We start from the raw sequence: 27,011 nt of genomic DNA, 5'->3' as shown, positions 1-27,011 counted from the left end.
CGCTTAAATAACTTTCTCGCATTCGAGGGCGGCACAATATCTAAAGTTTCCCCAATTATGAGTTCAATTGTTAGTCCCTCCGGGGACAAAACCCAAATTCCCGAGAGACGGGTCGGATTGTCCACTTTAAGTTGCCGTTTCGTTTGCATTAACAAACGGAAACTGTTTAATTTTTGGTCAAAACATTTGCTCCGCTTGACGGCATTATAAAAGAGCAACCAGAAACGAATTTGTATTTTCACGCTCCTCATTCTACAGGCCTCCCTCTCTCACTCTCACTCTCTCTCTCTCTCTCTCTCTCTCTCTCTCTCTTGGCCAATTTGAGGGAAACCCGAGACTGCTACCCACCCCGATTCCCACTCTTTTGCTCTTTTGGTGTCCCTTTTATCCACGCGTAACTTTGACGTTTGGTCTGTCAAAGTTTTTGAACGCTGGCGAGCATTCAGAGTGACAATGTTTCCCTTCTCCTCCCTGGACTCTTCGGATCTCTCTGGTTATAGTATGATTAAATCACAGCCCCACAAACTGCATTAAAAAAGTTATAGAAAATATAAAAACTGATAAACAAGTGAAAGACCCAGTAAATAAAATTGCATTATGTGTTGTAGTTTTTTTTTTTTTGGCAAATACTGTTGTTTGTCTTTAGTTGTCGACTAAGTTTATTATTGTTTTATTGTATGGCAATTTATAATAGTTGTGTTCTATAAAAAATAAAAAATAACTAAGCATACCCTGGGCGCGAATTGCGCAAATAAAATGCAAATGAAATTTGTGCTAATAAAATTCAGTTACAAACTTTTCTGCAATGGCATAGCAAAAATATGACTTCAAAAAAGCCAGCGAACGCGGACCGCCGTGAAATTTGTTATTTACACAGTCAAAACACATCCAAACACATAGATACACACACACACACACACACACACTATAAAGGAGGAGTTAGAAGGGGGCACCATGTGACCTGGGTGTTGCATAAATTAGGACAAACGCACCGCAATGCATCGCATTTGACATTTGACCCCGCTAAAATGGTGAGCGTCAGCCACGAAATTGGCAACTGCCATCCGCAGATGGTTTTACCCATTCAACCATTTACCAGACCAGGCTGCCATTTTCCCAGTTACCAGTTTAACATTTTAGCATTTTACCATTTTATAGCATTTATCGGTGTGGGATGGCCGATGGCCGATGTTCGTTGGTCGATGGTATGGTCTCCCCCCCGTCTAAGTGAATTTTCACGCCGCCATGGCCATTGTCACCATGCCCACATAAACTACACCGTGTGTGGCTGCCACGTGGCTTAATTGAGAGAATTTAAGCGGTGTTCCACATGATGAATTCGCTGCTCCGCTAGCTAGCTGCCAGTTAAGTATTCTAAGTACTTCATTAGCGGACAGCAATGCCATTTGAGAAATCAATTTGCAGAAAAGTTTTTTTGTGTTATATTTCGTATATAAATTTGAATCAATTTTGCATGCGATTAAGCGACTCGACGGAGCTCAGCTATTTCCGTAAGCTTCTTGAATCTTGAATCGCAGCCGTGATTCATCTTTGAGCCATCTCAAACACAGATTAGGCAAACTTTATGCCTGCAGGCCACTCAAATTGCTGCTTGACCCCATCGTCTATGGTCGTCTATGCCCCATTAAAAAGCTCAAGTGGAGGCGCCGCCTCGAGCGCCATTATGTCCATGTTTGGGTACAGTACATCCTCTGAAGAGGAGGCACTCGCTCACACCCGCCGTCTAGGCCTCAGTTCTCCGCTCTCATCTCTCGGATCTCGCATCTTGTATCCGCATTAATTTGCGCCCATTGTGCGAGTGTGCTATATCCTTGGTGGCTCCTGCGAGTACTCGTATATCTCTCGCTTTTGTTTGGCATTGTCACGCAAAGTGTTGCGTACAGTACGTGCCTCTCGTCCCCCACCATCACTCGATTTTATCGCTCATCAACAAGGGGCATAATAAGGAGGGCACGCGCTTACCCACTTGGCTAAGACAAAGATGGCCTTAGTGTTGGCACCCTGCCCACCCACTACCACTCTGGTGGGACATTTGTACCCAGCTTGACTTTTTTTAATATCCCTGATATTTGCGCCTGTTATCATTCGACGGGTGCCGCTGCCGTTGCCGCTGCTGCCTGATGCTTGATGCCTCTGGGCTGTGGCTCCTGCTGTGTCTAGTTTTTCGGTACCGCCCCAACTTCTGTGTGGCACGCCCCCAAGCTGCTGCTGCTGCTGTTGCTGTTGCTGCTCTTGTTATTCATGTCGTCATTTCCTATTGTCGTCGTTGCTGTAATTGTTGTTGCCATTCTGGTTTCCATCTCTCGTCCTACATGCGCGCCCAGCAACTTGTTTTCATTTTACGCTTGCCTGCCGCTTTTCAACCATCTCTTGGTCCTGATCCTGCTACTGCTCCTGCTCCTACTCCTGCTCCCTTTCTCGGCTCTGATTCTGCCACCCAGCTGCTGTTGTCATTTTGTACAATTTTGCGCTCTGATTTTTAAATATAATCCAAAAGCAACGTTTCCTACTGCTGCTCCTCCTCCCTCTGCTGCTGCTCCCCCTGCCACTATTCCCCCTCCTTGGCGTTATGCTACACTTCTGTAACTGTATCTGTATCTCTGGCTGTGAATTGTTGGGTGGCTCCAAGTCACGCGATATCGCGAAATCCGCTTTAGCGGAAATCTAATTGCACATCATCTCTCTCTATCTCTCTCTATCTTCTTTTCTCTCTGCCTCCACACACTTTTCGCCATCTCTTTCACTCTCTGTGCCCCAGTCTCACGCTCGCCCTCTCCTGCTCTTTCTCTGGTTTTGGATTCTGGCTGTGGCCGTAGGCTGATTTTAACATAATGCTTTTTTAAATGCAAAGTTACAAACACTCGCTCGCTTGTTGCCCGCCTGCTCCGGCGGCCCCAAAGCGACCTGCCCCTTGCCACAGCTACAGCCACAGTTGTGTCCTTGCTGCTGCCCCACTGCCACTGCCCCACTGTCACTTGCCCCCTTTCTCCTGCTTCCTATGTATTAGCACATTTTATGGCAGCGTCCGCCACCATTCTACAGCATCGCATTAGCATAAAGCAGACACAAAAGGCGAAAAAGGAAACGAAATAAAACAAGTTTAAATTATTTTCTGGCCTTTTTGGGGCAGCTCGACTTTTTGATACCCACCACAAGCACAGACACACACACACATTAATCCCTCCTACTAGGTGATGTCCCATATATTTTATTTAATTGAATACAATCTGAATTTTCTAGCAGCATTTATCACCTTACATATGTACATATTTCTATGTATTAATTTTTGATCCTATTTCCATGTTAATTACAGTCTGAAATTTGCCTAATTGCCTTGCGATTAGCATTCATGTGTAATGAAGACATCATCATCTTTTATTGGGGACAACTCGTAGAAAATGTTGATAAATTACAACTTAAGACTCGAACCTGGCGTTGGTATTTATTTAATAAGCCGCTTAAGAGATTTCCAGCTGGTGGCAATAAGCATCGAAGTTTAAAAAGTCTGTCGAAATTTGATTTGTGCTTGAGAAGTTCATGAATACAGTGGGGTAAGAAGTCATACAAAATTGTAGATATTTGTACCAGAAATAATCATCAGAAATATATGGCCATAATGCTGTTTAGAGATCTCCGGTGCAGACAACTCTCTTCTGAAGTTTTTTCCTTTAATTAAGAGATTTTTAAATCCGCGATTGCAACCCCTTGTCAGCGGTTTACAGGGTATTAATGCCCTTGCACACAAACACACACAGAAAAAATATATATTTATAAATTAATTTGCGGTCGCGTTGACATTTGACTTTTGCTCATGTGGTGGCCAGCCCAGCCGAGTGTCCAGCGGCCCAGCTTTCTTTTAATTAATGAAAATATTTGGGTTGCGGAAAGGACACCCAAAAGCCAGAACCAGAAGCCAGAACCAGACCAGACCCACAGCAAAAAGCCAATGCATTCTCAGAGATGAGGCACATGCCAGGCACTAATGCATGTTGGCCAAATGTTTGGCCATAATCAAATTGCAGTCAATAGCAGGATAAACACTATTGACAACACATTTCCCACAGCCCAAAAAGCCCTACTGCCCCCTCGACCACGCACAGATACGTATGTAGATACAATTTTGATTCATAGATGTAGCCCGTGGCATAGAGTTTGTTGAGTAAACAAATAATCGGCGGGGCAACCAACACAGAGGCACAGAGAGAGCGAGAGAAAGCTAAATTTTAATTAACTACCATCAGTGGGAAAACGATTTTCGCTATAGTTTTCCACTAGGAAAGTATGACATGCACCATTTTCCCCCAAACAAACAGAAACCCCAGTGGCATACAGAATGTCGTCACACGTTTTGATGATGCCGCGATTTTGCAGCAATTACTTTTCGCCGTAAAAGTTGGCAACTTATTTAAGGTTTCGACAGGTTGAAACGTAGATTGTTCGTTCCCTTTCCGCAACACACAGCGGGGCAGGAGCATATGCGCAATATTCTCGCCAATTGAGCATTTGATTTGACTGGCAAACGTTGCCGCGAACTGCCTTTGACAGCAGGCGGCAGGAGGTAGGAGGTGGGAAGCACAGCAGCAGCAGCAGAAGCCCCATCCTAGTTGTTGTTTAAAAGCCATCGAATAAGGAATAGAAACAGGATGGAACCACGAGACGGGAGACTGGAGACTGCAAAACAGGAGGCTGTGGAAAACTGAATAAAAGGAGCGCCAAAAAGGAAAAAAGGTTTCAATGTGGCAATTTTTTTAGTCCTGGCTGCCGCTGCTGCTTCCCTCCTCAACGCCATTTCCATTTACGTTGTTTACACTTCCCTCTCTCAATCTCTCTGTCGCTGGCCAAGAAGAGGGTTTTGGACCTGCTGATGCTGATGCTGCTGCTGCCAAAAGGCAAACGACACCCGCCGCTTGATAGGATGCGATGTGCGGGTCATGTAATGGCCAGAGACAGAAAAAGAGACCCTTTCCCCTACATCGCATAGGTGAGCGAGAGCCGCCTAGAGACAGTGCACGGCAAGAATATCTGGGTACGAAAACAGTATAAAAGATAAGGATAATCCTGAAAAACAAATTATTGATTCAGACATGGCAGCGCTTCCAGGAAAAAAACCAGAATTTAATGGGATGTCAGATGGAAAGATTTCTTTCACAGATTTTTGTACACTTTAAGAAAATAAACTTTGAGAAAAGGATCCCTAAAAATATATTTAATTCATATATATCTTCTTGTTGGAGGCGCGCACTACGAACGTATTTTCTTGCCTTTTTCTTCTGAATTTCTCGCAGTGTAGTAGAGGTACCTGTAACGGTGGCGATAACCAAAGCTCTCTGCTTGTTTTTGTTCGAGTTGCGTGTTTATTTTTTTCACCTCAGCCTCCCATTTGCCACATCTCCTATGCCTTTCCCTGTACCCTTTCCACTCGTTACATCTTTTTTGTGTCACTTTTTTGCTATCCGTGTGGCTGGGTGGGTGTGAATTTTGGTGTAAGAGTGTATTAAAGAAACGTCTGGCACCCTGTTCCTGTCGCCTCAGGGCAACGCCTTCTTCTGCTTAAATTTAATTTAAAGGATCAGAGAGGAGGCAAACAGAATCTGTAAACTGGCCCATAAATATGGGATGGCGTGGGCGTTGGCGTGGGCGTTGGCGTGGCTGCTGCATCGCAACATTGACACAGCATCAAAAATTAGCGTGACGGAGCCTTAATTGTGACCCAAAGTTCAGAGGCACAATAGAGGCCAGGGCCTGGGCCTGGGCTTTTGTTGGCCAACAACTGAGTTTCTTTAGGCGGTAAGTCACGAGTCGAAGGCAAGCCAATGAGGGCTGAGGTTGTGTCCTGCAGGGGTTAGGTTACCCTTTTGTTGAGCCCTCTACCCCCTACTCGACTCGACCTTTTCACAGACTCGGCGACACTTGAGAGTGTGGCAGCGACCCTCAGCTATTGAGATTTCACTTGAAATTAACATAATTTCTTCTTTTCTATTTTCTATTGTCTAATTCTATGGCTTTCCGGGTGTCAGGTCCCAACGATCGTAATAGAACGTAATGTAATGGTCTTTGTCTGTGTGTGTGTTGTTTGGTTTTTTTTTTTGATGATGATTATTATAAGTTTCATTTCGCTTTCAGTTTCCCTTTTATTTTATTGCTCAAATTCTCAAAAACCTGAGTCCTGGGTTTCGGACTCTGTCCATTAACCCAAAATGAGATGCAATTCAAAATAATAATACCCGAGGACCCCCCAGCGGGGATGCCCCCCGAAAACTTTCACTCTCCCAGCAGGCATCAGCCGCCCGTCGCTGATTGTTTTGCAAAGATTTAGATTTCGGGACACCGTATAGGGGATTCATTCATTGGTAAACTTACGCTCAGGGTCGGGGAATCATAAATCTTTTTAATTTCATTGATCAACTTTTGGCCGAGAAAAGTTTTGCCCCCCGCCCATCCACAGACCCAGAGAAAGTTTCTCGCACTTGACTCAGTCCCTCAGGATATATATCCTGTACAATATTCCCGGCTGACATTTAAATCGATGAGAGATAAATACTAAAACTTAAACTTCCAATTCATTGCGGGCGAAATTATGTGACGCCTTATTTTGGGGATCTTTTGGCAGCCATTTTTTTTTCGTTGGGGCAGGGTCATAAAAAATCATATTTAATGGGGCAACAGCCGCAGGACGCGGGAGCAGGAGGTGACGGTACGCACGAGAGCATGTCGGAAGCGGCAAATAAATAAATGCCATTTGGGGATAGTTTTTTGTGGGGGTTCTCCTCTGATTTTGCCTGATATACAGATAAGAGAGCTTATAAATTGAAATGGGACTGTGATTGGATGGAAATTAATGAGGCATATGCTACGGAAAATGTGTGCCCAGAAAATCTGGCAGCAAAGGAAGTGCAAGAATTTGAGTACGTTTAAAGAGCGCGTTCCCTTTAAGGACATCCAACAGCATTCACCTTTAATTAACAACCAATTTTCGATTGAAAACTCCACCACACACACATTCCAGCAACACCCCTGGCTGAAGCCAATCGTGTGGCATGCGTCCAGATTATAAATTCCCACTCGTTAATAACTTTTGTCTGCGTGCGGAAAAATGTTCATGGAAATGTATGTAAATAACTTCTCAGGGAAACAGTGTGTGCGAACAGTATGCGAAACTTTTGAGTTTGTTGAAATAGTTGCGGACACGTGCGGGTTCGTGTCTGCTGCTGTGGTTTCTGCTTCTGGAAGAGAGAAGCCATAAGGGGGAATGATCTCTGCTTGCATTATTTACTTGAGCATATGCATACTTCTGTAGCTTTCGGACAGAACAAAGTGTGTGTGTGTTTGCAGCGTGCAATCGGAATGTAATAAATATGTCAGCGAGAGAGAAACTTAATCAAAGAAGTGAAATCCGCATTCAATCCTTCCATTGAGAGATGCGATTTAATAAATATAATATTCACAATGTGGAAAAAGGACTGTGTTTTTCCGCTTTATTCATGAAAAAGGCTTTTGCATTCTGTCATTTTCCTGGCATTATCCTCTGCATTTTGCTGCCTCTGTGACTTCTCTCTGCCCTCTCCCTTTCGCGGGAGAGATTTTTTCTCGTCTCGTTTAAGAGTTATTTAATTTCAAGAAAATAAATTATAAATGCAATTTGAAAAGGGAAATGTTGCGCTTCGCTCTTTGCTTATGATGCATATCCATCCTCTATCCTGCTGTCCTTTCTGTCCTCCTGCTCTCCTACTCCGATGGCCTATGCAGAAAATTAATTACTCTGCTGAAAACAGCTTCCATTCCTGAAGCTCTAGGATGCGGATCCAGCTGCGGATGGGGAAGCCAATGCGACCACAACACTGACCCAGTTGTTTAATTGAATTGAAGCCATAAACACTTGGATCCAGAGAGCCGGAGAACCACAGCCACAGCCCAGCTAACGACAGAACCATCGTCAGAACGATAAAGCGACAGAAGGCGAGTGAGAATGAAAAATTGCAATGGCCGATGGACGAATCGCTAAATAACTTTAATTAGTAGTGCGATTCCGGGGCCATCAATCACTTTTTGCCAGCGGAAACGGAAATGCCAGCGGAAATTCCACGTAGCCCATTGCTAAGGAGCCCTTTTGACAGCTGCAGGGGGCTGCACCCCGCCTGTCTTGTCGCCTGGCCTGTCGCTTATGCAATGACAACAAAAATATTGTACACAGAAAAAATTAAAGAAAATGGAGCTGAGAATTAATCAAATTGCACATTTCATCAGAAGGAAAACAACAGACAAGCGTAAATGTGCGACGGGTTCTGCCACCGCTCCACCGCTCCCTTGCAATTCTTCTCGAAACAAAAAAGTTGTTGACATCTTCTGAGCCAACACGTAGCCTTAACAGAAGCAACAAAAGCGGAGGAAAAGTAGTAAACACTTGACAAGAGCCAACAAAATAAAGGAAAAAGAGAATGAGAAACGGCATTGCATTGCAAATTAATCCGACTTGAAGATACCCCGCTACTTTGACTTCGAGTTTACGAGTTCTTAGAGCTCACTTATAATCCGAAAATTAATTGTTACAAATATAACCAGTTAAGAAATATCTTAACTATTTTTATCATCAAAATAAGATGATAAATTGCTGAGGGAAACAGAAGAAAATGATGGGGGAATAAGGCACTTGTCTTGATTCTGGCTGTAATAATTCTCCCATTGAGATGATTTTTAGCATTTCGATGGCAAATTCTAAAATAAATAACTCAACATTTGACATTGTTGACACCCCAAGCTGTTTATAGATATTCAGAGTATCTAAATCTCTCATGAGCAAGGTAGGGATCATCTCAAAATCTCCTTCCTTCCGACTGTAGCAAACATCTGCACAAAACCAACACGACCTTCCGCTCTACGAGTTCCGGGATATACTTCGTACTCGTAAAAACAACAGCAAAAAGCAAGAAAGAGCGAGGCAACAGCAGCAAATGTTTGCTTAAAAATGATGCGAGTGCCAGGAGACGAAGGAATTCGGTGGGTGGACATAGCTGCTGCTGCTGCTGTTGCTCCTCCCCCTTCTACTCCACCTCCTCCTTGTGCTTCTGCCTCTGACAGTTGCAAGACGCGTTGACAGTGACAAAGACAATCATGATCCTTGCGACGACGATGATGATGATGATAATGCGAACGATGGTTATGAATGGCGAATGGCGATGGTGCTGCTGATGAGAGGAGGCCAGCATTTGGCATAATCCTGCTGACAAAATGTCATTACACCATCTACATAGTGAAGATGCCTTTTGAAGTTGGCCAGCACAGATGGAGGGGTTCCTCGCAGGGGTCTTTGCAAGTAAATATGAATGAATCCCCCCTGTCAATCGAGCGGGGATGACACGATGACACCCCCCAAGAGTATATTATCATGACATCATATCATCTTCTATGACAGACACAACCGGATGAAAGGTTCGTGAACTCTCTACGTGGCCAAAACAGCTCAAAAATATCATAATACCCTTCTGCCAAAAGGGGTGGCATACAATCATGGTAAAAAACAAAGTGTATATCATTCTTCTAATATTGACTTACAGCGCGAGTGGTCCTCTTTTGGAGTAGTCCGTGTCCTGGGAGTCTGTTTCAGCAGTTATTCCACTTCCGCGTGGTGCTTGCCCGCCGCAGACACAGACACGGGACACGACACGGATACGGATACGGGCATTGTATGTCGGATGGAAGTCACGCGAGAAGTCACTCCACACACAGTCACAGTCACAGTCATTGACAAATGGCCAGAGAGCTAGAGAACTTTTCACTTTTGTCTTTATTATATTTTGTAGTTGTATGTGTGTTGCAGTGTGTTTTTTGCGGGGTACACTGGTACTCCGCCTCCTCCTCCTCCTCCTCTTCTGCTCTTTCGCCGGTTGAGTTTTGGAATGCTTCTCCTCTGTTCTGTTATGTTCTGTTCTGCAAAGTCTTAGGCTCTGGCTCTGGTCTTTGGCTGCTCTTCTTCTGCTCCTCCCCCTGCTCTTGGGTCTTGCACTTCAGCTCCTCCCCTGGTTTAGGCTGCTTTCTCGCGTATTGGCCTAGTTTGTCTCGGCTTTCGGGGGGTGTGTGTGTGGGGTGTGGGTTGCCTGGACCGGCACTTGTCTAATTCTTTGTCTGCCAGACGGGGCGACGCTCTGTCTTTGCCTGCACTTGAGGAACACTTCTCCTCTCCTTTTTCCTTACTCTGTTTCTCTGTTCTGCTTTGAGTGTGTGTTAGTGTGTCTGAATGCGAGTGTGGTTGAATTAGCGGGGGATATAACAGGCCAAGACACGAACTTTTGACCCCGTTCCGGCCATCATAGGCAACAATAACAGCTGCTTGCGAGAAGAGGCTCCTCGGGTAAAGCGCTTTTACTTTTTGCGCGTGTGTGTGTGTGTGGCCGGCTTTTAGACTTCCACTTTATTTGCACATTTATCCTAAAAACACTCGGTAGACACGAGTAGAGTGGGCTTACAGTTATGACGGTGACTGGCTTTTGCCTTTGTTTATTGATTACCGGCAGCGGGCGAAGCGAAGGAGTATACGACGCAAATCACAAAATCAAAGCAATAAACAGTAAATATCATGCAAATTGCGGTTTATTTGTATCAGTCTGTCACTTTCACGCACACAGAGCGTGTAGTGTAGGGGCACTCTCCCACGCTCACACGCCGCTAAACACGTTTAGTTGTTATTTATAAATTGTATTTCAATCAATTGTCGTTTGTTTTATTGCTTTGCGCACATTTCATAGCATCGCATCTTACGTTGTTTGCGCCGCGCTGCAAGGATTGCCAAAAACACACGCGCTGAGGATACGCGTTTCATCTGTCGCGCCACGTGAACTGAATCGGTGAATGGGCAGCAGCTGGAGCTTCGCCGTGCACAGTGAAGCTTCAGTGGAGCTTACAAAACATGTTTAATCGTGTTCGTGGGCGCCAAAATAACGTTCGTTCCGACGCTCAATGTTGCTGGTTAGAGGTGTCAAACCATCGAGGGCACTATCGATATTGATATTCCTCGATTTTGATATTCCGTTTAATATTACTAGCTAGTTGGCCCTCTCAACACTAAACAAATAATTTTATCCGATAGATACATACATTTTTTAAGAGATTGGCAAGTTTTCAGAAGTCCTTTTTATTGGATTATTTACATATTAAGGTTCAAAACGGCCAAAGCATAAAACGTAAATGTTGACTAAATGTGACGTCACATGTTGCTGGCGTAAGGGACCAAAAATGCAACGCAAGGTAAAATGCTACCCTGATTCCCAACAAAGCTTGCTGCTAAAAATGTTAAGAACTGTTAGAGAGAGTATGAATGTTTCTATACCCTATTTGATATAATTAGTTAATTAATACACGAAAATAATGAAGAGCCAAGTCATACAATTATAGATTTCTTCTCAAAACAACCTGTTTTGTTGCCTATTTGACTACAGGGATATTTAAATGAATGCTGAATTCAGTAGCATGTTAATGTTAGATGCGACTGGAATGGCAAAGGGACATTTACATTTGTTTTCTTCCCAAAAGTAGGGATACTTCGAAAGCTCTTCTCAATTATGGCACTGGAATGTGGGAACAGTTTCTGAGTATAATATGGCGCCACTGAGCATGTTTCTGTAAACATTTTAACAAAAGAGAAATTGAATGTTATAACTTTCTTAATGTTAATGTTATATAACATTTATTCTGCAACAAATCTGAATACCTTGGAAAACTGGATATTATAGACTTGAGATATTGTTTGTAATTTCAGGCTCCAATTAATGCAGAAACTACTCAGTCTCTGTTTTAAGGATATTAACGAAATTTTGCAGCTCGCGGGTACCAATAAAACCCAAAACATATGCATTATTAGGTAAAAAATATGTCCATCTAGGATCAAATCATTATTTATGTTCAATGGAGCTTGGAACAACAAATTTAATATCAATTAAAGGAAATACGGTATACATAAGTCCATACGCATAGAGGAAACTTGGTTGACCAACATTTACGTTTTATGCTTTGGCCGTTTTTGTTTGAACCTTTTTATGTAAGCAATCCAATGAAAAAGAGTTCTGAAAACAAGCCAATCCTGAATACAATTTATTGAGGAATTGAATAAAATTATTTGTTCAGGGCTGAAAGGGCCAACTAGCTACTAATATTAAGCGGAATATCAAAATCGAGAAATATCAACGTCATGTCGTGTCCATTTGATAATGGCATGGTATATTTGGGTATATTTCAGTGGGTCGGTATATTTTATTGATAAATCGATAGTTTTGAAAAAAAAAACAATCGATACTATCGTAATAGTATCGGGCTAAAATTTTTTCTTGCTATCGAAAAAGTGCCAGCAACAGCTGAGCGCGCTTGTGTTTTTTCCGAAGAATTTGCAAATTTGTCCATTGTAAAAATTAGATGCCACCTGTAGATTTGTTTACAAATTACCCATTTTTGCGTTTTAAAATGAGCTGCAATTGGATTTTTATAATTGGGAAAATTGGGAAAAATGGAATTGGAAATTTCATTTACAATGGGAGAAATTTTATATTTCGTTTCGTTTTATGTGTGGGTGTGTGTGTGTGTTTGTTACAATAATTACAAAAACCTAATGCACAAAAATGCAAAAAAACTTCGAAACGCATGCAGCAGCAGCAACAACAGAGCAGCACGTTCCTCGCCGCTGTGATGACGCTGGCTTATGCTAGGTCTTAATCACCGCCAGCCGTCACCTCGTTGACGCCATCCTTTGAATTGGTCTTGGGCTTGTCGTCCTCGTCCTCGGAAAATTCGCTGAGGTCGCGACGCATGGCATAGGCATCCTCCCCGTCCGCATAGTACTTGGGCTCCACCTCGATGATCTTGAACTTCAGCGAGTTGGTGTAGAGATTGAGGGCGGCGCGGTTGCTCTTGCGCACATGCAGCGACACGTACTGGGCGTTGAAGCACTCGACCATAGCCTGGGAGGCCTGATTCATGAGCTTCTGGGCGAGGCCCAGGCGGCGATACGACCGCTTGACGGCCAGCGAGGTGATGTGGCCGTGCCGGCTCTCCTCGCTCGGCTCGGGCTCCTCCATTTTGGCCAGGACATAGCCCACAATGCCGCCCTTGTCGTCCTCGGCCACGTAGCTCAGCTGGGGCCAGGTGAGGCCGTGATAGAAGTAATACTTCATCTGATAGTTCTCGGGCAGGCAGAGCAGGTTGCAGTGCTGCATGGTCATCAGGTCCTCGGGCTTAGCACAGCGAATGTTCATGTTGAAGTTGTTGTTTTTGTGTCTGTTGTTGCGGTGTAACAGGTGCTGGGACTGGAACTAGAACTATGACTGGGGTGATTCAATCGCGGCGTGCCTTGCGTGCTCTTCCTTGCTGATGCTGCTGCTCCCACACCACTTGCTGCTGCTCCTCTGGCTCTTCCTGACCCAGCAGTTCACGCACAAGACGAAATTTTGATAGAAATGCCTTCCAGATCAATAACCAGCCTTCAAAGAGAGTAGAACAGAGGGCTATTAGTCACAGTACAGCGTACAGGGTAGTGCACGATCACCCACGTTTCCACAAAGTGCGTAATCATCATCTTCAGCTGCCTGCCTGCTTACCCAACAAAATAATGGAAGCCACAATACTAACAGATGCTAATACGGTGAGAATACAGCCCAGGGCCGTTTGCAGCGACATTCTTGCATGCAGTGCGCATTAAAAAACAAAGGAAAAAACTACAGGCTAAATTGATACTTCTCTATATGCGTTGGGTACAAAAAAATTATGTTTATCACAATAGAAATCAGCTGTCACGCAAATTGGGTTGTTTTGCAACACTGAGAATCAGGGCTGCAACGACTGGTTGCAATGGAAAATATACACAATTTTTACAAAAATTTTACAATTTTCCTATTAAGCAATTCAATGGTCACTATTCGGTCAGCTGGATTTGATTTGAATGATTTGATTTCTAGTTCAACTGTTTTTTCCCACGTTCTCACATGCCGCCACCTTTCGTGACACCAAAAGCCACATGCGGTTAGACTTTCGGACAAGCCAATTATAATAACTATCTGAGATGCCCGGCAGGACACTCAACACTCTTAACGAACAGCAGGCTGCAGAAAACGAATCCCCCGTGTATTAGTTGTAATTTATATCCACCTGACTGATTATTTTATTTATATTTGCAGAGCACACTTTTGCAACGCTGAACTACACCGGCACAAAAAAACTAGTGCTGCAAAGCGTGCAAGCACGTGCGTGTATGTCTGAACAGCTGTTTGCCTACATAATACATAGGTGTGGCAACGCTCTGCTGCACTTTAATTTATTTCACGGCAAAATAATTTTGTTTATTGCAAAATGCAAGAGTTTTCGGCCAAGCGCAATGCACTCTTCGCGTGCCTCGACGACGCCAGCAAAGAGCTCAAGGGTACGGCCCTGGATCAGAGCAAGGCCAAGTCGTACACGGTGAATGCCCTCGAACGAGCAGGAGGCGACGCCGGATATGGACAGGTCATGCACTATCGCCATGGCCGCAGCATTGATTGTGGCACTGAGCCCGATGCGGGCCAACTGAAGCGCATGAGGGGCAAGGAGAGTATATTCAAGAAGCCGGAAATGCCGATTGGACGCTGCCTGAAGCCCCGCAAGACGCCCGACTATCAGGTTAGCAGCGCAGCGGTCCCTACTCTATTAAGAGATTTTAACAATATCTTGAGTGTTCTTTTCAGATGAACCCGCACAAGTGGAAAAAGTATTCACTGGAAGATGTGGACATATCCGATCAAAGCAACTCCAGCGCCGCCTTGTCTTTTCTGCGCGAAATGGATGCCCAACGCCAGACGGAGCCAGGAGAAGACGATGCAGCAATGGAAGCGGCAGGCAAAATTGAATTCAAAAAGAAGAGCAAACTGAATCGCAATCTCAAGAAACTGCAGGCCGACGAAGTGGCCGATGTGGAGCTGGACAAGCCCCAGCTAAGGGGCTCCAAACTGGTGATGCCCGAGTACATCATTGGCCAGAAGCCGCAGAAGCAAAAGAAATCGAAGCCCAAGGAAAATCAAAATCGTGCTGCTGGCAAACTGCAGCTGTCCCACCTGGAGGAAGAGGATAATGATGACGTGGCATAGGCCCCTCGCCTAGACTGTAGATATAGATTTTAAATTAATTAAATAGTTTGTAAATATAGTTTCCCCACCCGATTTCGTATCTAAATTGGGCCAAAATCGATCAAATTTATTATTCAAATGTATAATCAATTGATGGGAGTGTAAAAATGTTTCTAAAATTGTCATACTTTATGGTAAAGCTCCTATTCATACCCCATCGGAGGGGGTACATTCGAAACATAAAAAAGGGCTGAGTATTTGTGGATAGAGTAGAGAGACGGGACACAATATGGTGGGTGGGTGAGAGGTACGTATACATATAGCACACACACGAGAGCACAAGACACATAATCTAAAATACATAAATGCGACGAAACTTACATATAGACACGGATTCGTAGGGGGGCTTCGAGTTGGAGAAATGCAAATATTCAGTCAGGAATGCTTTCATTATATGCCATGGCAGTGGCAGTGACTATTCCGTGTAGAAGCCCGGATTGAAGAATAGTTTCTTATTGAAGCCGAGATTATCGAAGGAGCCCGTCTGCAGGGAGCCCTTGCTGGTCCTCATTGTGCCCACCCGATCGTTGGTCTTCTTCAGAATATCCTCCATGGGCGTGTTGTGGGCATGGTCGGCCATCATGTCGCAGAACTTCTGAATGTACCAGCTACCCGATTCGGGGTCGCGATGGGTCACATAGCCCGGTGTGCTGGCATAGCAGACCAGCGTGTCCGACAGGGATGGCACATTGGTGTAGGTGGAGGGTATGCCCTCGGTCTCGACAACAGTCTCTTCCTGACGAGCAGCGGCCGTGCCAATGGAATCAAAGTTGTTCATGGACTGCCCGAGATCGGGTTCTCTGCCGCGACAAAAGGGAAAGATGAGCACCTTTGGCTTGTGCACCAGATACGGGCTGACACTGGCCTGGAAATAGCTCTTGATCTTGTGCACATCCACCACCGAGCCGTCGCCAAACTCCACTTTATCCCTTTCCCCGACACGCTCGCCATGCGTCATCAGCACCATTACAAAGCACTCGGTCTGCTGTGCATACTTCGAAGAGGTGACCTTGCCGAGGGTGTCGAAGAACTGCTGCTGGTTCATGTTGTTGTAGGCGAATATCGTGAAGCCCATTTCCCTGAACAGGTGGATCAACGAATCGCTGTCCACTTCGGCGCCGTTTCTCTTGCGCTCAGTGTCCGGAAAGTCTATGATATTGATCATCAGCAGCACGCCCCGATAATGCTTCGACTGCATGCTGTACGTGCCGACCACTTCGTCGGTGTGGATTCTGTCCGACTTCTTGACGTCACGCTTTTGTCCGTCCACAGGCTCCATGTAGGGTATAAGCGGTCCACCTGCTTCATTGTATTCCCTCTGAAAATCAGTTGAATAACGTGAATATAAGGAAAACAGAACGGGCACATTGTACAGGAACCCCACCTTGCTGACACATGCACCTTCACTCGCCGCCACCGACGGCGACGGTGTATCCACAATGTCGGCCGACTTGCGGGTAATCTTCCGCTCGTTGATGGATATGAAGGGGGAGCCGGAGTTCTGCTCGGAAACATCCTCTAGCAGCCTCACCGCCTGCAGACTCCCCACATTGCGCAGGGCAGTTATGAGCTGGTTGTATGCCGCGGGACCGCGCTTGGTTATCTTGATTAGCAGCCGCCTGTGCTGCTCCAGCAGGCTGTCCTCCTTGCTCATATTGAACCCAGCACCGCTCAGATCTTCAACAATACGCAGCATGCTGGGCGACAAGAGGTTCATACGCAGACATTCCTCTCTGATGCGCCTGTAGTTGGTGCATTTCACCAGCTCGTCGAGGTGCTCGATGATGTGCTCACGATGCTTTTGGAGCATTCCGATTTCCCGCCTTGAAGGCTGCATCTTGGAAGCGCTTTTATGGTGGAGGTGTGAAGGACGGTGAGTTAAATTGATCGAATTGTTCTGGCAGTTTCAATCTCCAATTGGCAGTGATATTGGCAATGAGTCACCTTCGGAATTAGGAGGGGAGGTCTTTCCGTCTTTCCGTGACTGGACGACTTTCGGACGAAGTTCTTCTCGTTTCTTTGTCTTTGCGTTCGCGTTCGCAGCAGCAAACTTCACAGCAACTCTCTTGGCTGGCGTGGCGTGTTCCTTATTTTTTCAAAAGCAAATTACTTAGCATATATTGCACTAAATTGCACCAATTATATTAAAACAAAATACTATGCTATTTAAATAATATTTCTTTTGAAACAAAAGGAATAAATGCACTTTGGCAGTGACTGAGCGCGCGCGTCCGACCACTTTCGCTTCACTTTTTAAAGTGGTGGCAACACTGACTCGACGCACATACGTCCAGAGCCAGCGACGACTGGCAACACTGCAGCAACAGCTGATAGTGTTTTGATTTTGGAATTCCGCTGACGGCCGCATAAATATAATGGCAGAAAATAAAGAAACGCCTAATATGGCGATATCTGTGAAGAAAAGAAAGCCCAAACTGACCAAGCCCACGAAGCAGCGCGTTTTGAACTATCTGGAAAAGAAGGGCTTCTCGCGGGAAAACCTGAAGCGGGCCACCGAAAACGGAAAAAACTGCGAGGCCATTATTGGTAAGTGTGCGCCCCAGAGAAACAGCGGCACATTAAATTAACCAAAACACAAATCAATCTCAGAGTACATGGTCAGCAGCTGTGAAAATGCAGAGGCGAAGGTGGAGCACGAATGCGATTCGGTAAGTCTCAACAACATTAACCAGTGGCTGGAGCTGATGAAGGCCACACAGTTGTCCGGGCGCTGTGAGTACGAGGCAGCCGCCGTTCTGAACTCCATACTGCGCAACGAGCGGCGGCCATCGGCGGCTAATATGAATGGCATAGATTTGACGTAGGTACTTGCCCATACATGATGCACATTTGTGACCAACAAATCCCATTCCAGTGGTGCCTATAAATTCCTGAGCAACGCACTGATGGGACAGCCCCAGGAGAAAATGAGTGATACAACCAAAGCATTCCTGTCCCGAGAGATTGAGGTAAGCCCCTGAATTCCATTTAGACAAGACAGAAATTAACACACCTCCCTGAGGCACACACAGCTCCTGATAGCCGAGGCCAACACAGATGAATCGGACGAGGCGGCCCGAGACATGGGGCAGCGGCTGTACAACTGCAAGGAGTACAACTATCAGGCACAGCCGCAAAAGTGCAGCCTGGACCCGCTGTTCCAGGACGAATGGAAAACATAGACGCTGTTTTGTTGTTATTTTCCACACATTTATTAAACATTAATATTCAATTGTTTTTGTTTTGTACACGTACACATACCCTTTGCACATTTTGTGGCTCCATTCCAACATTAAATCCATCTATCCCACATGATTATACATATGTATACCTAACCATTGTACGAGTACGCATAAATATTAGTTACATATTAGTTAATTACACCCATAATTAAGTACTTTACTATAAACAGTTGAAGCACATTTAAAATCTAGAATTCCTTTAGTACACAATTACTTCAAGTAGTGTAAGTACGAGTACATACATACATATGTATATGAAAAAGAGCTTGGGGTCTTAACTTGGCCTCTCCTCCTGGGTCTTGCCACACGATTATTGTGCATGATTGTTTTCAATTTCAATAATTCTTTTGTTGCCAATTTGCAAGTACGAGTAGACTAGAGTTAGAATAGAGTTTTAGTTTTGGTTTTGCTTTTGCTTTGTTTTAAACTTTAAGAGGCATAAAAACAGTTGAGTGCTGCTTGACTCTCATAGCATCACAATAGATCACAAGAGACAGAGTTGGTTTATCCATTACACATACATACATACATATGTATGCATATGTAGCTTAGAGGACAACCGAAGAGGATGAGGTTCATCATACATACAATCAGAGTTACACATACAAATACACGACAAATACAAATATAATACCCTTTAAAATTACCACAATTAGTGTTCTCATTAAACTTATTTATGTTTGTATGTATGTATATGTATGAATGTATGTTTTGTTCACACAATCAAATGCAATTTAATATTCAATAATGTACACATAATATAACTCTTAAATGTTCAGTTCAGTCCAGTTTGAGCTTTTGGTTTTCCCCTCCTTTTGGTTTTGTTTTGTTTAGTTTAAATTAATTAAAATTAAGTTAATCTAATTTATGTATACATATGATTATGTCCTAGTAAACAATAAACAATATCGATATGCCTTGTCTAAGATCCGTAGATCGAACGTATAATTTAATTAACCAAATATCAGACTCAACAAAAAGCAACAGAGAATTCAACTAAAAGTGCATGTGGGCAAGTCCATAAGCTCGAATCAAACATAATGACAACAACAACAATAACATAACAAATGACAAACAGAACGATTTGAATTGATAAATAAAGAGCATGATGTCGCGTCGGTAGAATTTTGATTGTCCCGTTTCCGTTCGTGTCGTTCAGAGCATGGTATGTATACGAGTATACGATATAAAGTAAGTTCTAGCTCTAGTGTTCTGTGTAGAGTTTGTCTTTGTTACCGCCTTCTGGCTTGTGTATACATATATAAATTCATATTTTTGGTTTTTTGCCATCTCGGTTCCGCTAAAGCTACCACAACAATGATAATTGTAATGTATGTATTCATTTATGAGTACTATAAAGATTCAAGAGTTTACCATTTACCATAAATATATACGCATTATATATGTATGTAGTTGCTGATTTATCAATGTACTGCCCAACGATACTACAAATTGACTATAGATTTGGGATTCAGACAAAAATTTGTTCAGGTTTAGGTTTCATTTCATGGCTGTGGCGGAGTGGACCTTTTGTTTTGGTTTTGGTTTTGATTTTTATTTTATTTTTTTTTGTTTGGATATTGTGTAGCTAGTAGTATTCACCTTAGTAGTAGTTTTGGGTGTGAACAGTGAACAGAGTGTACGAGTAGTATAATGGATTTCATGATTTCATGTACAGAGATTCATTATTTGAGAACGTAGTGGGTCATGTCTCTGGGTTATATATAAACTCTTCCTTTTCTCCCTTTCCCTTTTAACACGGTTATTTATGTATATTCATTTTGATTGCTTCTGCTTTAAAGCTCTGGGATAAGTTTTGATTTAGCTTGTGCCGATGTTTTAGGTACCAACTCTAGGTACACGATTTATTATTTATACGAATACGAGTACGAGTATATATGTTTTGTATTAATATCTGTGAGGTTTTATATGTATGTATAAGCGATATGACCTGATTTCACCCTCCAAAAGAGGGATGTTTAAATATATAGGAAATAAATAAATGTGAAGGAAATTCTTGGCAATTCTTATGAATAATATTGCATTTGAGAGATTTTCTTTGGAAAGCACAACACATCTCATCGGTGGTCCGAAGTTCCATCTGTCTGAGGCTGAGATTTTGATGCTAAATGATTACTTATTTGGCTTGGTTATTCACTAAATAATTCGAAAAATATTTATATGTCATATGGGGTAGTAGTAGTAGTAGTAGTATTTGTATGACACATAAAGGAAGTGGCTAAGCTAAGTATTTTGGCCTGGCAATAAACATATAATAATTATGATGAATATATGTTTGTATGTATATCCATGTATTGTTCGAGTTTCTACGAATTGATTGCATTTTGCATTGTATGTGTGTGTTTTCTTTTTGTGGGGAATCTCTATGGACTAAAAATGTACTAATGAGTGTTTGTTGTGTTGTGTTGCGAGTGTGTGTTTGATTGTGTTTGACACTTTTCATCATTTGGATAAATTAGTTTAAAATTGGTTTTCTTTGGAGATATTCTTGGTACGAGTATTTTGCGATTATAAGATAATGAGAGCATTGTTGCCGCTCTTTGGTCACATCAAATTGGATTTTGGCTAGCAATAACATTTAGAGTTTCGAGTGAAATACATATATTTAAGTTTGCCTTGCTCTTGGTATGCGTTTACAATGTAATAAACTCGTATGTTTCGAGCTAATTGTATAAGTTGATTACTGGACCGAAATTGCATTGAAAAGTAATTAGATTCTTTGGAATGGTATTTATCTGTTTCTGTATTCGTTTTCGTTTCTTTAGTTACGTCCGGAGAATAGTTGATACTGTAATAGAGTTGTTGCAAGATAATTAGGCCATCAATCTGATTGTTTTACACGATTTTCAAAATACATATTACGGTGCTATTGGTATTTGTTGTTAGTTAGGATTTATTATTTATTTATCTACGGATACGGATACGAAAACGGGTCAAAATACGATTACGTTGGGTTTCTGTTGCTGCTAATCTCAAACACACACACCGATCAGTTATGGATACGGATACGGTTACGGATGTTACAATATTACGGGGGTATTACAAATTACAGGACCAAATAATTACACCAAATAATTGGAGACAGGGAGAGATAAACTGGGGAGCTATTATTACACATATAATAGGTATTTGTATTTTTTTACAATTATATATATTTAGAAAAGATATTTAGACAGACATCGACATCAGTTTTGAGGGATTTCGGGGTTTGGGTCATGCACTCTCGATCGGCTCGGGGATCCTATGCTGGATGTCTGGGATACCTTCTGGGATCTGTTGGGTTCAACTTGTTCATACGAGTACAATGCAAAACTACGGACATCTATCTATGTATGAGCAGTTTACACTCTTATTTGTACGTGTGTGTTTGTGTGTGCGTGTGTGTGTATTGAGCTCTCACTGGATGGATGGGGTGGGTCTGGTCTACAAAACTACTACTAAGGTACAGTTGTGGATGAGTGTGGGCATGGGTGTGGACTGCAGTGAGCTGTGGAGGGTGGGGAGCTACGCTACTGGGGGACACCTTTCCTCCAGGCGACTTACATTCAACCACAAATAGGCGGTCGTTTAGCCGTTACTCTTGGCGATCATCTTTTTTTTGTTGGTGGTACTTATATCTTTTGAGATTTTTCGCACTCAGAATGCGAGAACTTTTGAACTCTTAAGGCACATTTCGAAGTATATAATTATAATCATAAGTACAACTTACAGTAGGAATGAAACAGCGAAAGCAAAGTAAAAAAAAACTCAAATCTGAAATGCTAGCTAGGTACATACAGCGGGCTGGTGGGATTTTTGCAGGTATTTATATATATGTATGTATATATATGGGGGGAAACAACATTGATTGTGCAACAAAGGCGAAGCATTAGAATTAAGTATACAATACATTTAACAGTTACAATAAATTCGCAATGACTTAATAGTAATAGTAGTAGTAGTAGTAAGTAGTAGTAGAAATACAAATACAAATGCATATCAACAACTGGTAAAACGGTTGATAGATTTAGTATAGATTTATAGATCAGATTCATTTAGGTTCGTAGCTTTATAGTTGGCTAGTTAGCAAGCAGCCCTCTAAAGCCTTCAGTGTCAGTCAATCAATCAAGTATACACATTGGTAGGTACACCATATACATATTTTTGTGTATATCATACACTATCTCTCTTCTCTCTATCTTCAGCTGCTGCTGCTTAGCTTGGTTCTTGGTTTTAGTTGGCCATTTCAGCATCGATATTTTCGTTAGTTTATCTCATTTTTGTTGTTGTATCTCCAAAATATTCATTGTGCAGTTCAGATGGGCAGAAAGTAAAATGGCAAGTCAGGACAAATAGTACGTACACATACAATACACACATAGTAACAGAACACCACAATTATGCAATAGCCATAGCAGCACCGAGTGGCGATCATCGGTAGATCGGTAGAAGCAAAAACAACCACAAATTCAAAGCACATTTATTCGATTTATGTAAATAGCATGCAATTTTAACTACGGTTTTATTTGTACTCTCTTTGAATTTTGGGATAGTTAAGTTCTGGGATAGTTTCACCACTTTTAAAAAGGTCATATCCGCAGCAAAAGTTCAAGTTTCTCTTGTAGATTCAGCCATATTTAGTTGAACTATTATTTAAGGTACATCTGTAGCTTTTGTGGCTATTGATTTAAGTTTCAAGTTTTGAATATAGTTTTAGTATTATCTTAAGTCTTTGCATATGGTTTTTGGACTAAACTTTAAATATTAAATATTTCCCTGTTTTAAAATGAAGGAAATTTTGGCCACTCAATTAGAAGGGGAAAATTTAAAAAAAGACAAGCAAACCTCTCATGCAAAATGCAAAATGGAGACTAAACTAATATTAAAATTTCAAATAAAAAATATGGAATTACCAATTTAATAACCTAAATACCGAAATACTGATGTATCTTAATGGAAATCAGTTCTTATAACTTATTAGTTGGTCCTTAAAGTTGTACGATAGTATAACTTTAGCCTAATGAGAATGGGTGAGCGGGTATAGGGTCGTGTATATTAATCCAACATTAATCCGATAAATTCATAGTTAATTGGGGACTTATGACCTAATCATCGACACTGGGACAATGGAATTTATTTTTCAAGTACTTTTACCAGGGGACGACAATGATAATTAAAAATAAAATTAACATGACGTTCCGCACATAAAAACTAACACACAATACGCACACAACTGTACATGAATAAATACTGGATATTGAATACTGAATACTGGCACTAGTGTGCATGTGTGTTGTTGTGGACTTGAAGCTCTCTCAATTTTATGTTATTTTTTAGGAACTAGAATAGATCATAAATTTAGATCTATGTCAATTTTTGTTTGGAAGATGTTTTCTTAGTGTTTTTGTTGTCTTTTCTTAAAAGAGAGAGTGAGACAGAGAGAGAGAGAGAGAGAGGAACAGGTACGATAGGAGGTACGGATCATAGTATTAGGCAATAATCATAATCAACAATCAATAGAAATAACAATAAGGATAATGATAATATTAAATATCTAATTGGGCTATGTGGTACGTATAGATAATATAACTTTGTTACGACTTTGGATATGTTTCCAACATTAACATTTATGTTACATACAAATATATAGGACTTGAATAAATTCTTCAAAAACAACAGTTGTATTCGTTCTATGTATGTATATATGTATGTAAATATAATTGATATTTGGTTTATCTGTTTTTTTTTCTTTTAGTTTTAGCATCAACTGTATGTAATTATTACGTATGTCTAGGCCAGAGTATGTCTCATAGTAGTATGGTAGGTACATGGGTACATTCATTAATATTTCATATTGTAGATAATGTAAATTGATTGTTTGCTTCATTTTACCCTCTGCCCCCACTTGCATATACAACGTTTGATTCGATTTTGCTTTGCTTTGATTTGCTTTTGATCTATGACATTCTTTCCATTCAGTTTTCAGATTCTGTTTTTTTTTTGGTTTGTTTTGTTTTGAGTTTTTAGAGATTTAAAACTTTGGCGGCGGTTTAAGATTAAAATTCATACTCTGCAGCTGGGCTTTGTAGCGCACATTGTTGAGATTCTGATTGTAATTGTAGCCGTAATGGTAGCTGCTGCTGTTGCTGGCGCTTGGATTGACGTACCCGAATCTGAGCGAATCGGCGGGAGGCTGGGCCCCGCCGATTTCGTTCAGATTATACTATTGACTGAATGTGATATTGAGTGACGGACACTTTCGGACGTTGGTGTGGCTGTGGCTGATGCTGTTGCGTGCGCCATTCACCCGCAACAGCGGCACCGGACTAACCGTGCCGGATACGGAAGTTAATTGTCTTACCATGCCGGATCCCAGCTGCTGCAGTATGCCCGATCCAGAGCCGAGTGGACCCGATGACAGTACCGTCGACTGGCGGCGCGACCTTATCGACTGCATGCTCGACGACAACAAAAACGGAACACTGCTCGAGGTGTTCGGCATGGAGCCACCCTGTTTTTGGGAGTACAATAAAGGAGATTTCTTTGGAAGATTAGTCAGGGCTTGTCATATGTCATATAAATATCTGGATTGGATTGGATTCGATTAGATTAGATTAGATTGGTGGATGCGCTTCGGTCATACTTATAGAATAATTCGGTTATTATTTAATATTTTGTTTGTGCTATGTACAAAAGTATTCGGTGTGTGTGTGTGTGTGTGTGTGTGTGGAGGTGTGTGAGTGTCTCGAAACCAAGGCATTATTCATGAGTGGCTCTCACCTCACAGAGAAGTTGGTATACATTTAGCTGATTGTGCAACAAACAAACAATCAAACAATCGAACAAACAAACCAACAAAGCAACAAACAACAAAACGAAAGCAAAGATTTTGTTTGGCAAAAGTCAAAATGGAATCTCAATCAATCGACAGACAGACATGAGAATGTTTGTTCCAAAAAACATTGATACAAACGAATATAAACGAATAGAAGCGGTACGAGAATACTTATAGAATGGGTATGTATATGTATGGCTATTATACATATGTATGGATATAGTATGTACATATGCGAATGAATATACATACATACATTTTTATGTATATTTATGTGTATGCATATACCAAATTATTCAAGTACTCAAAATCAGATTTGGTCTCGCCGTCGAAAAAGGGGGATGATGGTTTGTGGGGGTTTGGGAGTTTGGATAAGGGCCGCATCAAATGAAATCAAATTACATTAACATAAAATTTAATATCAGCATACTTGTGTATGTGTGTATGTGTGTGTGTGTGTGTCTGTGTGTATGTGTATGTGCGTGTCTAGACCTTAAATAGTTGAAAGACAGAATAAGAGAGTGAATGTGAGAGAGACCGTGGTGGAAAATTCAAAGAAAATTAAATTGAAAATCCGAAATTATGAAACGTGTACTCACGATCATGCTCCGTGCAAGCTGCGAATTTGGTTTTTTTTTTTTTCATACGTATATGTAATTGATTTTATTTTATTTTTTTGTATTTTTGTATTTGTTCGTGTTCGTACATGAAATGAAGAACGGAAAGTACATTCATGAAAAAAACAGCCTTTTAACGCATTTGTACATATGTACATATGTAGGTATGTATTGTATCTGTGCCTGTGTCTGTATATGTATGTGCCTGGAGCGTGTCAGAGTGTGTGTGTTTTTGGCTGGCTAAAGAAACAACCAGGGGGTTAAACATGATTCCACTACGCTGCTGTTCAAAAATTCAGAAACAGCAGCGAAAATGCACAACAAATTCGGCTTTTCTTTTCGTTTTTTTAAGACATACAAAAACACAAAGGTACATATATATAATACGTATATAGTGTCCATGTGTGTGTGTGTGTGTGTTGGTGTACATTTCTCTTGTGTTTGTTTTTATTTTGTTTTCCAGGATATGAACGCAACATGAACAGAGTGGAAATGGAAAGGAAATCAAATTAACATTGAGCACGATCAGGACATTTAATGAACAAGTAGAGGTAGAGGTGTACGAGTATTTAGAACAGTATAGAAAGGTATTGATTGCATAGGATATAGTAGGTATAAACATAAACTGCTGTTGTTTCTGTTGTGTTGGCTACTGATGGCGAGTCCTCCATCAGGTCTTCACGGACATCTTAGGGACCAGTAAATTGGCTTTGCTTATTTCACAGATGGATTGATCCTTTGGTAAAACGTCCTATGGGATATCAAATTTCATTCTCCCTCGAACATTGGTACTCTTTATTGATATATTCGCATTCACAATTTTCAACGCAATATTTCTTACAAAGCCCAACAAAAATGACGTCGCTGATGATGATTTTTCCATACTCCAATTTGGTTAGACTCTCCAACATCATTGTTCAGATATTTTGCATTAAACTTTCGTGTGTGCCTCTCTTTAAAGTTTAAACACATTGTACACAGTTGGAACACAAAATGTAATGCGTAAGTAGGAAAAGAATGTAACATGAACACCAAAAAAAAAAAAACAAACAACAAAATGGTATAGAATCGACTGTTATATGTACACAATACGGGTTATTAGCATAAGCTTCCATTTGGCCCGGCCGGAGGCGGGGCAAGACCCAGAGATAGACAGAGATGT

The 27,011-nt window shown here is 41.8% G+C and overlaps 7 protein-coding genes across 16 annotated transcripts in view; 2 read left to right on the top strand and 5 right to left on the bottom strand.

The window, feature by feature from the left end:
• The window catches only part of LOC111070909 (junctional adhesion molecule A), a 107,407-nt gene extending 96,493 nt beyond the window's left edge, over positions 1-10,914 (bottom strand). For both annotated transcript variants that reach the window (XM_022361951.2, XM_022361952.2), the window contains exon 1: positions 9,571-10,914. The gene's annotated coding sequence lies outside the window, so the exon portion shown is untranslated. The remainder of the gene's footprint in view (positions 1-9,570) is intronic.
• A 1,619-nt stretch (positions 10,915-12,533) lies between these two features.
• LOC111070886 (N-alpha-acetyltransferase 10) lies at positions 12,534-13,256 on the bottom strand. The gene has a single exon (XM_022361922.2). It carries the CDS (start codon positions 13,254-13,256, stop codon positions 12,714-12,716), a length of 543 nt encoding a protein of 180 aa, XP_022217614.1. The 3' UTR covers positions 12,534-12,713.
• Positions 13,257-13,335: 79 nt separating this feature from the next.
• On the bottom strand, positions 13,336-14,235 carry LOC111070888 (small integral membrane protein 13). 2 transcript variants are annotated; one of them, XM_022361923.2, is made up of 2 exons: positions 13,599-13,794; positions 13,336-13,481 (listed from the first exon to the last, which is right to left on the bottom strand). In XM_022361923.2, exons 1-2 carry the CDS (start codon positions 13,675-13,677, stop codon positions 13,336-13,338), a joined length of 225 nt encoding a protein of 74 aa, XP_022217615.1. In that variant the 5' UTR covers positions 13,678-13,794. The 2 variants fall into 2 exon arrangements, 1 of the variants encoding a protein (XP_022217615.1); XR_002607432.2 differs by lacking the exon at positions 13,599-13,794 and adding an exon at positions 14,146-14,235 and having other exon boundaries at positions 13,393-13,481.
• Positions 14,236-14,260: 25 nt separating this feature from the next.
• On the top strand, positions 14,261-15,214 carry LOC111070885. Its single transcript, XM_022361921.2, has 2 exons — positions 14,261-14,652; positions 14,718-15,214. The coding sequence occupies exons 1-2, from the start codon at positions 14,347-14,349 to the stop codon at positions 15,114-15,116; spliced, it is 705 nt and encodes a 234-aa protein (XP_022217613.2). The 5' UTR covers positions 14,261-14,346; the 3' UTR covers positions 15,117-15,214.
• A 346-nt stretch (positions 15,215-15,560) lies between these two features.
• Positions 15,561-17,394, bottom strand: LOC111070884 (caspase Dronc). Its single transcript, XM_022361920.2, has 2 exons — positions 16,540-17,394; positions 15,561-16,473 (listed from the first exon to the last, which is right to left on the bottom strand). Exons 1-2 carry the CDS (start codon positions 16,990-16,992, stop codon positions 15,571-15,573), a joined length of 1,356 nt encoding a protein of 451 aa, XP_022217612.1. The 5' UTR covers positions 16,993-17,394; the 3' UTR covers positions 15,561-15,570.
• An 83-nt stretch (positions 17,395-17,477) lies between these two features.
• On the top strand, positions 17,478-18,407 carry LOC111070900. The gene is made up of 4 exons (XM_022361942.2): positions 17,478-17,702; positions 17,766-17,976; positions 18,031-18,124; positions 18,188-18,407. Exons 1-4 carry the CDS (start codon positions 17,531-17,533, stop codon positions 18,335-18,337), a joined length of 627 nt encoding a protein of 208 aa, XP_022217634.2. The 5' UTR covers positions 17,478-17,530; the 3' UTR covers positions 18,338-18,407.
• A 2,195-nt stretch (positions 18,408-20,602) lies between these two features.
• Positions 20,603-27,011, bottom strand: part of LOC111070899 (SCY1-like protein 2) — a 50,660-nt gene continuing 44,251 nt past the window's right edge. For 4 of the 8 annotated variants that reach the window (XM_041594129.1, XM_041594130.1, XM_041594128.1 and 1 more), the window contains one exon: positions 24,096-24,938. In XM_041594129.1, coding sequence (XP_041450063.1) covers positions 24,621-24,938 — 318 coding nt within the window. In that variant the 3' untranslated portion in view covers positions 24,096-24,620. Of the gene's footprint in view, positions 21,207-24,095; positions 24,939-25,831; positions 25,850-27,011 lie in introns of those variants that run through there. The other 4 variants (XM_022361939.2, XM_022361941.2, XM_022361936.2 and 1 more) reach the window with 4 other exon arrangements.

The sequence above is a fragment of the Drosophila obscura genome, unplaced genomic scaffold (genome assembly GCF_018151105.1).
Source record: "Drosophila obscura isolate BZ-5 IFL unplaced genomic scaffold, ASM1815110v1 contig_208, whole genome shotgun sequence".
NCBI classification, from domain to species: Eukaryota; Metazoa; Arthropoda; class Insecta; order Diptera; family Drosophilidae; genus Drosophila; species Drosophila obscura.
The sequence above is the reverse complement of the archived record's forward strand: the minus strand, read 5'-3'. Positions and strand labels throughout refer to the sequence as shown.